The 12,607-nt window shown below is 40.3% G+C and overlaps 1 protein-coding gene across 1 annotated transcript in view; it reads right to left on the bottom strand.

Annotated features, from left to right (window-relative positions):
• Positions 1 to 12,607, bottom strand: part of EEFSEC (eukaryotic elongation factor, selenocysteine-tRNA specific) — a gene marked incomplete at its 5' end in the record, with an annotated part of 120,546 nt that overhangs the window by 75,135 nt on the left and 32,804 nt on the right. The window contains 2 exons of the mRNA XM_084269498.1: positions 5,907 to 6,071; positions 8,880 to 8,976. Of these exons, the coding sequence (XP_084125624.1) occupies positions 5,907 to 6,071; positions 8,880 to 8,976 (262 nt within the window). The remainder of the gene's footprint in view (positions 1 to 5,906; positions 6,072 to 8,879; positions 8,977 to 12,607) is intronic.

A 12,607-nucleotide genomic window follows, 5' to 3' on the forward strand; every position in this document is an offset into this window, starting at 1 on the left:
CATGTTAGTCCACTGGTTCCCTCTTCAGTTCAGTTTCTTTCCCACCTTGTATTTCTGTAACAACTTTCTTCAGCTTTTCTAACAGTTCTCATGAGAAGTTATTTACTGAAATCCAGGCAGAAGGAATTTAATTGGATTTATCAAACAAAAAAATCATTCATTGTAGCAAATAAAAATATGATGCTCATCTCCTATAGTTTTTATCTACTCAGAGTTTAGAGGATCCTATATTTCTTCTGCATTTTGAACCCCCGGGAACCAGGTACCAGCTCTTACTAATGAGTCTCTGCACTTTCTATTAAGGCAAAATTATCTCTACAGCCATAACACAAAATATGCACTTCAAATTACCTCCTGTGTTAACCACAGCCAGTCAGCACTGCAAACAGTCCTGAACAAGCAGTTGGTATCGCAGAAATACTGCGCAAGTTGAAGCCTGCTTTGGAGAACAGCACTGTTCCCAGCAATGCTGCACCTCCCGTGTGGAGCCTGGATCCCAAGCAGTCATTTAAAGATGGTTGAAGTGGATAGAAGCAATACAGAAATTGCAGACAAATCTCTTCCTTTTCAGATCCGCTGTAGGTGGAAGTGTGTACTTTGGGTAATTTCTCTAATCCATTAGAAAGCAATCTGTATCTCAACTGTCTCTAGCTGGCAGGGAGCAGAGAGTGTAGCTAGACATCCAAAAAAAGCTGCAGATAAACGTTTGTATTTGAAGAGTTAATTGGCCAGCACTGCCTAGGCCACTTTTCTGCCTACAGAGATCACATTAGACACACAAGCTCCAAAAATACAGTATATGGTTTGGATTAGCACTGCTCAGGTTGGCTGCTCTCCCTCTGGCTTCCTTCCTTCTGCTCTGACCAAGTAGAAAAACTAAAATAAAAACCCCCATGATACATAGCCAGCTCCCTCATTATTATGTCTTATCCCTGGTCCTGACTAAAACAAACCTTAGTACACAAATCCCTGATCTCACTCTCTCTTTTTACTCTATCTACCTGATACTTAATAAAAAATTGAAAGCAGCATGAACTGAACTGTTGCACTTCAGTAACAGGTAAAGAAAGAATAGCAACATGGAAATCTATTCCACAATATTCCTGTCACAGCCTTTAAAGCTGAAGTTAAAGATTTTTTTTTTAAATATAAAATTAAAATGGATTCTGTTCTCTGGGGTCTTGGGTTTTGTTTTTGAGGGGGTGCTGTTGGTTGGGTTTAAGTGCAAACTAAAACAGAAATAAAAAGCAAACCAAAAAAACCACACAGTAAAAAGTTACAAAACCATACACTGAAAATGAGGGAACTATCTTTAAAAAGAGCTCAGCATCTGCTACTCCTATTCTCTCAAGAGATAGAGCCAAAAAGATTTGAGAAGTTTTTATTTGCCAGATCTAAATTTCATTCCACAGGCACTGGATCAGGTCTTTAATCCTTTACTTAACCACAAAGAGCTGTGCTGAGGAGTTTAATTCTTCCAAAACAACTGATAATATCCCAAACGTTGAAAGCGGAGTACTTTGCAGTGTAAGCCAAATCCTGCATGTTTTGCTTTTAAGAAATGCCACAGCAGATGCAAAACCAGTAGGATTCACACCAATGTTTTCTAGGAAAGGAGAAAATCTCCAAAAAACACAAGCCATGCCTTAGAAGTGGCACACAATTAAAGAACCAGTTCAATACTCACACTGAATTAAACCACGTGCATAATATTATGTGTATATGTTTAATTTATTGATTTAGGATTTAAGATTCTTGTACTTTATCATCCACTTATTTTACTGTGTGCTATGAACTGCCTTTTCACAATTTTACCAGTTACATTTAATTGATTCTCCCCCACGCCCTGATTTTCTGGACTGCCCTTCACAGCACTTAAATGAAAAGAAAATGTTCAAGGCAAGCTAGACCTCTTCCACAGCAGATGAACTGTATCTTTTTAAAGGCATTTCTAACAGTACTGGGCAAGAAAAACCAAAAAAACATTGGGAAAAAAACCCCAAATCTTGAAACAGCATTCATATCGCCAAGAAAATTTAGATATAACCCTTACTATTTGCCATGAAAAAACCAACCAAGATATCCTGACATTTGGAAGGGGTATATTACAGAAGACCAAAGAATGTAATATAAAATTGGTAAAGAAGCATTCAAGATTTCACTGTGAAAGTCATAAAAACTATGGAATGTTTACCAAAAACCAGACCAGGGTTATCTAGCCAACAGAGAAGCTCAAAAAATCCCCACTTTTCATATGATAGAAGTACTTGAAGCTTCTTAGCATCACACTTAAAAATTATGCTTCTTCCAAGTTCATAAAGTCAATACAATCTGACAGCAAACACTCTTGCCAAAAGAGAATTCCCTACTGGTTTAAACAGATACTCTAATTCACACTAGGAGACTTGACTAGGTAAACAGAGGCAAGTTTCTTATGTTTTCAAACTATCAGAGCACTGAAACGCCTGGATGACACTCTTCAACTAGAAAAGAAGCACTACATAAACATACTCAGAGCTTTTGAGGTTGAAATGCTCAACCTGAATAACAGCAACTGTCTACTGCAAACCTCAGGGATGTTGAAGGTTGGACCTGGTATGAACATTCTTCTTCCTCTTTAATGATAACAGCTCAACCACACCTAGCAGATAAAATCTGACAATGTCTGAAGAAACATCTCCCAAGGTCAGTTCAACAACTGGGTATCCACAAGATTTATTACATAAGAAATAACTTTTTACTGTATTACAGCAGATACATTATTCAGCTTCAGCACACAGCAAAAATCCCCACATGGTCCCCTACAGGTAAACATCAAGGTAACTGTTTACCAGTACCACAGCTACTCAGCCTTCAAGGCACTTGTGAACTAACTGCAGCACAAAGTGACAGCAGTATTTTTGTATGTGTTCCAAAGAAGCTGTTAACATCCACCAGCCATTCAGCTCCCATCAACTTGCTCTAACGTTTGTCAATAATTACATTAAACAGAACAGACAAGAACTTAAACATAAAGCAAGAAAAGTTTCTACTCCTTAACGAGTCCTTAAAAAAACAACAGTGGTGTTTGTACTCGGCTGCCATGTGCCCGCCGCGCTTCATCACAGGTAAGGTAATGGTGAGTCAACACCTGCAGGATGACTGGCGTTATATCTATTATCTGTGTACATCTATTTTGCCTCCTCACTCAATTCAGACTTGACCTCTATCATCTTTCATGGCTCAAGACAGAGTGAATGATTCCTATGAACCAACTTGAAATGCTTTCCATGCCCTACATCACCTATAAAGGACTATGACCATGTTATGTGTTTTACCCAAACTTCAACTGTTTCTAACATGCTTGCAACTGTGAAATCCAAAGCTAGAACCACTAACACTGGGCAGAAGAAAGACCACAAACCATACCTCACTTTTTCCACACAATGATTGTTTTGGTTTTGGAGACAACCAATGATAAAAGTCCCATTTTTTACCTACTGTGCATCAGCCTTCTAAGTAGCTCTTAAGACACTATGACTTTTCTTTCTCACCTGGATAAGGCAAGCAAAGGTACTTCTCCCCCACTAAAAACCACACTACTTTCCTATTTCAATTAAAGCACGCTATAGAGAGACACAGCAGTGCTAGAATTTGGCATTCATGTTCACATCAATATTTTGAAGTGATTATGGCCAAACCTATCAGTAAAATAAAATTAATTGTTATTGAAAAATCCTTACTATCCAAACTCCAGGAACTTTTACAAAGCAGAAATAAATGTGTCACAAGTTGTTACAGTATATAAACTGGAAGCTGTAGAGATTGAAAGACCACTGAAATAATCTTAAAGGACATGCAGAATTCTGCCAACACTGTGTTTTTGCTGCAGAAATCCTAGGTTCATGCTCTTCAAGGTGGATTTCAAGTGCAAGTGAACAAACAGCACTAACTCAATTGGATAGTCAACTGTTTGCTGCGTCAAAGCCTTTTGCCAAACTCATATATGTAATTTTTTCTTGCTATATGAATAATCAACCCCAGATGGCAATTTACATAGGCAACAGCATAAAGGAATCCATGCACCACTGGTGCTCTCAGCCTCAATCAGAGCGAGAACAGGCGTTTGAGAATGTCACTGTTTATTTTTAATTGCTGTGTCCCTCCTTTGCGCAGGTTCAAGCGGTCAAAGATGTCGAAGTCCATTAGTACAACTGGAAGGTGATGCCACTTCATTTGGTGAGAGGGTTCCTCAAATTTAAAAAGCAGCTGGTTTGTAACGTCCTTAAATGCCCAGTGGGCACCAGCTGTCAATCTCAGTTACCACAGGGTCAGGGCAAAAAAAGGTTAGAGAGAGTCATAAACCACAGTGTGTTGTGAAATGTGCTTCCTCTGTTACCTCGTAGGCCTGAGAAAGGTTTGACCTTTTATAGGTACCCTACCCCAGCTCTGCATGATGCTAGCAGGGGTAAGTACAACACACAACTCAAACTTACAAAAGTTGCTTCCTTTCACTGTGCCTTGGTTTCCATACTTTTACCACATGAACATGGATATTCACAAGCTACTGGTAGCAAAAACCAAAATGCAAAACTCTTCCCCCATCACTGTTACCACTCAGAGGGACAGACACATCTATTTCACACAGGCAGCAAAAGGATTGATTCACTAACAGCAACTGAAGATAACTAAAACTTTGAGAGAAGTTGTTCACGCCATAAGAGCCAACTGGTCTGGCTTCTCTTTGTCAATGACCTATTTATTTGCTACCTTGTCTTTCACTTCACTGCTCCTCCAGTGGGAGGAAAGCATCTTTTAAAGTCCCACTTAACACCTGTCTTACTGTCATTTTAAACACGCTTTTGAAATATGGAAGTTATTCACTATATTTTTGTCATTTTCCACTTCATACAGATTTACAAAGAGCAAATTCTGAAACTTACATCTCCAAAACATTCTTGGACTATACATGAAGAGCTAAACAGTCATGTCCAGATATAATCTAGTTACGCATTCTTTCTTCACAAGAAAAAATTACTCTGCTCTGTCTCACCCCCATCTCCCAAAGCACAAAGCGACAGGAAGTTTGGCTAGTGCTATGCCAAAAGGAAAGCAGCTAACTTTGCTATGCAAGGGCCCCCTCCCCCTTGGGCAGGAGCCATCACTTGGTGCTCATTAGCCTTGAACTCCTAACTACTTGTGTCTTTGGACCCCTTTGTGCTAGCAGGCCCAGGACAACAAGTAGGACACAACAGAAAAGGAAAGGAACTTTGGCAAGTGAGAAGCAGGAGAGGTTGAAACCACAGCTACAATCCCAGCATACAACATTCCCTAGGGGAATAGTGAGCTTGGCTCCCAGAATGAGCCGCATGTTGCAAATGAGAATACAGATGGTGAGAAACACCACTGGGGAAGCAGACAAGATGGGGTGAGTATTATGCAAATCACTTTTAGGGGAAGGACAACATGCTATAAGCTAGGTGTTCATAGGTATCACAGAAGAGGCTGACCAGCAAAATAGTTCAGGTGAAACCACAACGCCTCAGTCCTTCACTTGCCCACAAAGTACAGGCAAAAATAGGAAAGCTGCATATTCACTCAAATGAAAGAATAAGGTCCTTACAGTAACATGACTTGTGGATACTGACAGCACCAAAAGGGTCCTACCCAAGCTTGTTCAGCCAAAAGCTGCCTACTCTCCAAATCTAAGCAGCAGGCAACTGTACTGGCTGCCTTATTTCAAAAAATCTTTATGCCTCTTCCTATTATGAACTTGCTTACAGTATAGTACCAAAAAAAACTGCCTCCACCCCACCAAAAAACAGGCATTGAAAATAATTGAATAATTTCAGATTGGAAGAGAACACACTCCTCTTTGTTGGGTGTCTCCATCAGGAAAACAGGGGGAGTGAAAATGAGAGACTCACCTTCAGGGCAGGAATCTCCACATTGTCACCAAGGCTAACGGAGCCAGAAAGAATAGTCCCTGTCATCACAGTGCCTTGACCCTTGATAGAGAAACAGTGGTCGACTGCCATAAGGAAGTGTCCCGAGGGGTCTCTCGATGGCAGGTAAGCCTGAGACTTCAGGACCTAAAAAGAGAAGATAAAAAGCAGCACCATGCCCAGGTGAAAAGTCATGACAGCCATAAAGCAAAAGGCAGGCAAGTGGATGATTGATTGAACAAGCTTGCAGTTTTACTCATTTCAGGCATCTCCCAATGAGCTTAGAACACACCAATGTCACATCAACCACGTGCCAGGGGAGACTCGCGCTCCGCAGCACGAATAGTTCGATTTTCTGCCTTAGAAAGATTTGGTGCTGCACATTTAGCTTGGTTAGCAAAACCACACTGGTGATAAAGTTGCTGCCAAACTCAATATAAACACTGCAGCAAAGCAAAGAAAAAATCCTGCACGTGTCTGTCCCTATCCCCCCCAGTACAATTTTACAGTGTATTTTGCTACTTCAGCTTTTTCGGATTTTGTGAAAATGAACTTACACACAGATATTAGTGTCCCATAAAGTCCTTCCCTCCCTCTCTCCCTCTCAGAAAAACTCATACTGGCATAAGTTTTCAAAGTCAACTTCCCCTTCAGATTTCTCTTAACACTTCTTGAAGAGCCAAACCACTAAAAAATAGCTATGCAAGTACCACTTTTTAGAGAAGTTCTCCAGGTTTAGGATTTCTGTTTTGTTGACAAATACTATGTTTCTTAAAACATATCATCATAGACCTATTACAGGAATGATAGAAATGCAGTCATGTACCCCAACAGTTCTTCAGTGGAACTGGTTCAAATCGCTTTGATCTCTGCCTCTCTTACAACGTCAGCATATTAACTTGGCATTGCCTTTCTTGTCCACTTCTAAGGTCAGAAACCACAGGTTAAGCCCACGTTGTAATGTCAGAACCAGGACAAGAGTTTCTTATTAAGGACAGGAAAGACAGTACTTGAAGCTTAGTGGCAGGGCTCACGCAGCATTTCCCAGCTCTTCTAATACTGAAGTCTCAGAGTTGACTAACAGCTGCAACACGGGTATTTCCTTCAAAGGTTTTGTCTGGGGAACATCCCAATATACCTGGAAACAGGTGAAGGCAGAACTAAGGACTTGCCTATCTCCAGCTCTGGAGACATTGCTGCAGGCAGCATTGTTCTTGCCAAGTCTGTTCTACGGCCACAGGCACATCTCCCACAAGCCTGGAAGAAGTTACTCTTCTTGTTGCCCTGCAGCCATGAGGAACATCCTGTCTTTGGACAAGCCAGGCTGCCCTGGGCCAGACATACCTAGATTTTTAATGACTGCTGCTGCACCCTAACCTCAGCAATTTACAAGTATTTTAGACTTCACATCATACAAAGCATCCAAATAAGACCTTGAAAAGCCTGCAAAGAATGATGCTTTAGGGCTATTTTCTGTTGTCTGCAAATACCAGTGGCATCCCTCCAGGACAAAGATGCTCCCTTTTCCTAAATCTTACTGACAGAAAGGGTGCCAAGTCTAGTACAAGCTTCAGACAGCTCTCAAGCAGCAATTTTAAGTGTCCTGCCCTTCACAGAATAAGCTTCCTAAACACAACTTACTTAGCAGTTTTTTCTAAAACTGAGAGCTTATTCTTGCACACAAATAAAATCAACCCCAAACAAACTCACATTACTGGAACTAAGGTGTAAAACACCAGTTTGCTTAAAGTCCTCTCTCGTTCATGTGGGCTGGTATCACATCAGTCAATCACACAGCTTTTCCAGGCCCTGCCTCATTCAGGGCACAGGGTAAACCCAGGCCAAGCTTTTTTGCCTTTTGCAGATGTGCAAGGCATGCAGTGGACAAGGCTGAGTATCACAGAGAGAGATGGTTTCATCATAAAGGCAGCTGGTACCCCTCTAGAGAAGATTCTACACTTGTTAATGCCAGAACTCCCATGTATTGTCATTCTCTTAAAAATGAAACTTTCCACAGGTAATCAATCCCTCACTACACACCTCAGACTGTCCAAACAGAAACCCTAGAGATTAAAAGAAGTGCTAATCACTCACAATTGCAATCAAAATTGGCAGGTACTATGATCTGAACACAAACACATCCCAAAAGATTTCCTACTTTCCTTAAATTTGGCACCAAAAATTAGTAAATTCAGTGGAGTTAACTCCTCTGTACCTCAGCTTCCCAATCTAAATATGGGTTGAAGTCACCTCTATGCTTCCTGTAGGTCTTTTGGAAGTAATTAACTGTTTCCAAGTGCTCAAGACCAGTGATGTGTGCCAAAGAAAAGTCCAGGGGGAAATTAATCATTCTGAATGCAGAGCAGTATTTGAATAGAGTCATGAGGCCACACAGTGAGTAATGAGAATTAAAACAAAATACAGACTACCTGTTCATCAGCTGAGCCCTGTCCATTCTGTTCAAGGAACAAGGCAAGTTAAGGGTTGTTTATAATAAAGAATCATGGACTTCAACACTGGATCATAACACACATGAAGGAAGGAGACAATTCCCAACACACAGCTTCTGAGTGCCTGGCTTCACAACTTCACTATTTTCCTGACCGTGGTACAATTATAAAACACCTAGCAAGGATGTGGCAGAACTTTAAAGCTATTCTTATTCATTATACTTGGCAATTCTTTACAACCAATTTCACCATATGGTGATACCTGCTTCATAAGACATGTCTATTCAAAGCCATTGAACCCTAGTAGCTGAAAAAGATCCACTTTTGATGTGTACAACCTCAACTTCTCCATTCACTGGAAGGAAACCTAAAGAATCTAGTTCCTTACAACTGACATTAATGCAGGAGCTCCTCAGCTCTAGATACTAATACAGTTGAATCCAAAACACTTAGGCAAAGTCCAAGCACATTTTATGCTGTTATTGTTATGTTCTTCAGAAGGTACCTCAATTAGTTCAGAAACACCTAGTGGATTCTGAGACTCTGGGGCTTCTGGTCCACCGGGCTTTGCTGCAACAGCAACAATAGGGCACCCACAGAACCTGAAAGAGAGAAAGACTCCCACCATTAGACCACAGATCTCCTGCAAGCATCCACACAAAGCAGTCCCAGGCTCAATGAAGGTGAGGAAACTCCCTCAAATTCCAGTTTACCTGCTCTTACCCCATAGTGTGTAACTGACTTTTTTTTCCTCTCATAACTACTAGCATCTGCACTACTGGACTTCACTAAGCAACCCTGGTTACTATTAGCTGGCAACCAAGAGGCTTCAGAGTTTGTTTCAGAAGCAAGGGTCCGTTATCCAGGCTTACTGCAGTGACCTTGCACTTAAGCACTGCTTTCAACTTTCATTAAAGCAATTATAATCCTAGCTGTAGAGTCATAACCTTCAAAACAGAAGCCAAATGCAAGAAGGCACATGATGTCTACCTGAGCCTGCAGGCAAACTGCAAGACTTGTAGACAGGAAAGATCTACATCTCCTGAAATCAAAGTTCATTCAAACTACAATGATGGAAAGGTTCAGAGAAAATCTGTACTTTCACTGTTGATCTTACTTTAGCTTTTCTTTTTAAAAAGATTTACTCTTCAAGTTATTAATATTCAGCAGCTTTTTAAAGTCTGACTGAATTTATAAGTTTTGTTCCCTAAAATGAAACCCAGTATTTGAGTCACCCAAAGGCTCATTTTGCTTACATATGGGAAAGGGAAGCTTGACTATTGAATTATTGCTGCATTTTTTCAGAAGACAGGATTAATCATCTAAAAAAATACCACGTATATATTAAAATAATAAAATAAGCAAAAGTGTTTGGCTTTCATACAGATACTTGATTCTTATGCAACAGATTCAAGCCAAAAGTAATTGTGGTCATCCTTTTGACACCTACTTCCCACAGATTTTATCTTAAAAAAGGAGTACACTGGAAGATGATGGTGCCTTGATAAAGAAATCACACTAAGCTCTGTAGAGGGACCCCATTTAGTGGCCAAGCAGGGATGAAGCACATAAGGCGCTTTCTCTGTTTAAATGCCATAAGTCTGAGGCACTTTGGGAAAAGGGATAATAAAACATACTGGAAATGCCCACGATTGACCACAAAAAAGTTGGAAATTTATTTTCATATAAATACTTTGGGCAGTATATTGCAAGAAATAGAAGTTTACACTGAATCAGATGCTTTATTCCTTTCCCCATATACCAGAACAAAATGGAATAATCACGTACTGCCTTTGGCAACACTTCCAAACATGACCAAACCCTACTGAAACCCTTACCCAGTTTGTCAGCAGAGTTTAGCCCCTGGGCAAAGATAAAAGTTGGCATGTGCAAAAGTATATGAAAATAATAGAAGTTCCATTCATAGGGACAGTTTCTTTTCACTTTTGGTATCAATCCATGGAACAAGCAAGCTTCAATTAGGTTACATTTACAAGTGAAATATACATATTGAATATACAACTGATTTACATATTGAAATATACAACATTACTCCCCTCTATTTTTCCCCACCTTCCATGGAATGCCCTGACAGTGCTACAAGGGTTTCCCCAGCATCAATGGCAAAACCTACTCTGTAGCTGCAAAGGATTTGACTTGTTTGCCACTATGGAACTGGGTGCCCAAGCTTGTGGAGAAGTAACAGTCAACAAGTAAACCATTTCTGGAGAAAAATTCATTGCCAAGTGTTCGAGTCACATCAGGGGAGGCAGCAGGGTCAGAGGCATTTGTCAAATGCTCTCAGCACATGGTCTGCTAATAAGAGTAGTTTAGAGATACAAACCCAGTTAATGCATACATTTGGAAATTCAAATTTGAGTGGGAAACATGCTGTTGTCATGAATCAACATGTGCCTCATACACAGGACACTATTCAATCAAGCCTTGGTCAGCAATGCTTTCAAAGCACCAGAAAGCAAAGACTGCACATGCAAAACCTGAATTTCTGCTACAAAAACAATACACCAACACATCCAGTAAAAGCGCATTTCTAGGATCCAGAGTTCAAATGGACAATTAACACATTATGACAGGACCATTTCTCTCCAGGTGGAATGAGAGCTGTTGTGATACACATCCTTGTTTTGAAAGGGAGTTAGAGGTACAGACCTCACAGTGAGCACATCAGCTGTTTCATAAACTCACTGCCCCTTCAGTTTTGCCAAAGTCCATTAATTTTCAAGACATTCTGTAAAGACCCATCTGTACTCCAGGATCAAAGAGAAGATTTAATTCAAACAGTGTACATGAAAAGCCTTTCTGAACACTAATTTACTTATAAAAATTTGTCCTCTTTTTATGAGCATGCAACTACCAAGGTCTGTTTTTCTAATCATTCACAGTATGATCTTGGAGTAAACCAAGAATGAAGTACTACCTTTAGTAGCAGTTACTGCCATTCAAGAATAAGTGAGTATTAAAAGCAGGACAAAATAAAAAACTGAACAGTTTAAGATAAACACTTAAAAACTCATAAAAATCTTGGCATAGATGAAAAACAGAAAATAACTATTAATTTTAATCCTACATAATTCACATTCTATACAATTAAACTTCTAAACAATCAAACAAAATTGTAAGATTACTATTAGATAATTATCTCTACAGTTTTCCTAACTTTATCATCTCAGTGCTATCCCAATGGGATAAAAAAAAAATTGTTGACCCAAAATGTTTTAAGATATTGCAGGTGTATCCTTTCTCTATCTCCACTAAAACAAGGGGCAACATACTCCACAGAAAGCCACCCTGTATTTATTTGCCCTTACATCAAGAGCTGTCAGAGAGAACTTGAAGTTGTAGGAGTCTAAGTTCACAAGAGCAAATTTCATTTCTGTGACCTCTGTACCTTTCCCAGCAAAATCAATGGGACCAAGAACACAGGAGCTGGAAAGACACCAAGATCTTCGTAGTCGCTAGCGTGGCAACTGCAGAGTTGAAAAGGGACACTGACCTCCAGTCACAAATAAGCAAGGCAGGCAAGGCCACGTCCAACCAAACTTTGGGGTTTTCTGGTCCTGGTGAGATCTTGCCCTCTGTATGCCTAAACCTACTCCTTTCATTCTTCAAATCAAAGCCTGAGCTAACAGCTATAAGAGTGGGAGTCAGCATCCTTTTGGCACCCCAGGCAAAGCAAGCTGGGTTTCAGTTTGTGTAACTACTAAGTAAATACTGTGTCTGTACTGTACCTTCCCACTTCACAACAGCCACATTTCCCCTCACAAACCTTGCTGCACTTCACTTGTGTTATACCCCAGTTTACCTCAACAGGACAAACACCATCCCAGCTAGTCACGTTACCTTATAAAAGCTTCCATCACTCTGCTCTCCCTAGTGAAGGCAACCACATCTTTCATCCTCACTTCAGGAAAAGCCCGAGTGAAAGAAAGAGACTTGCAGACACAACAAAAGTTGCAAACCCACAAACTACAAAACAAACACCCCCCCAAACAAAACAGTTCTTCACCTGGATATTCTGGGTTTGTTTTACCCAGTCTGAACTCCAAGCAGCCCTTTAAACCGAAAAGCATTGTTATAGGAAAATATTTCTTTACACATGGCACTTTCAGATAAAAGTTCAGGGCTGCATTTGAGTTTCTGGCAATCTTCCCACTCCTGCCACCTTTGCCAGACATCCCAGTGCGTTCAGAAGCCCACGGGAAGGAAAACCTG

The sequence above is a fragment of the Gallinula chloropus genome (genome assembly GCF_964237585.1).
Source record: "Gallinula chloropus genome assembly, chromosome: 12".
In the NCBI taxonomy this organism is placed as follows: domain Eukaryota; kingdom Metazoa; phylum Chordata; class Aves; order Gruiformes; family Rallidae; genus Gallinula; species Gallinula chloropus.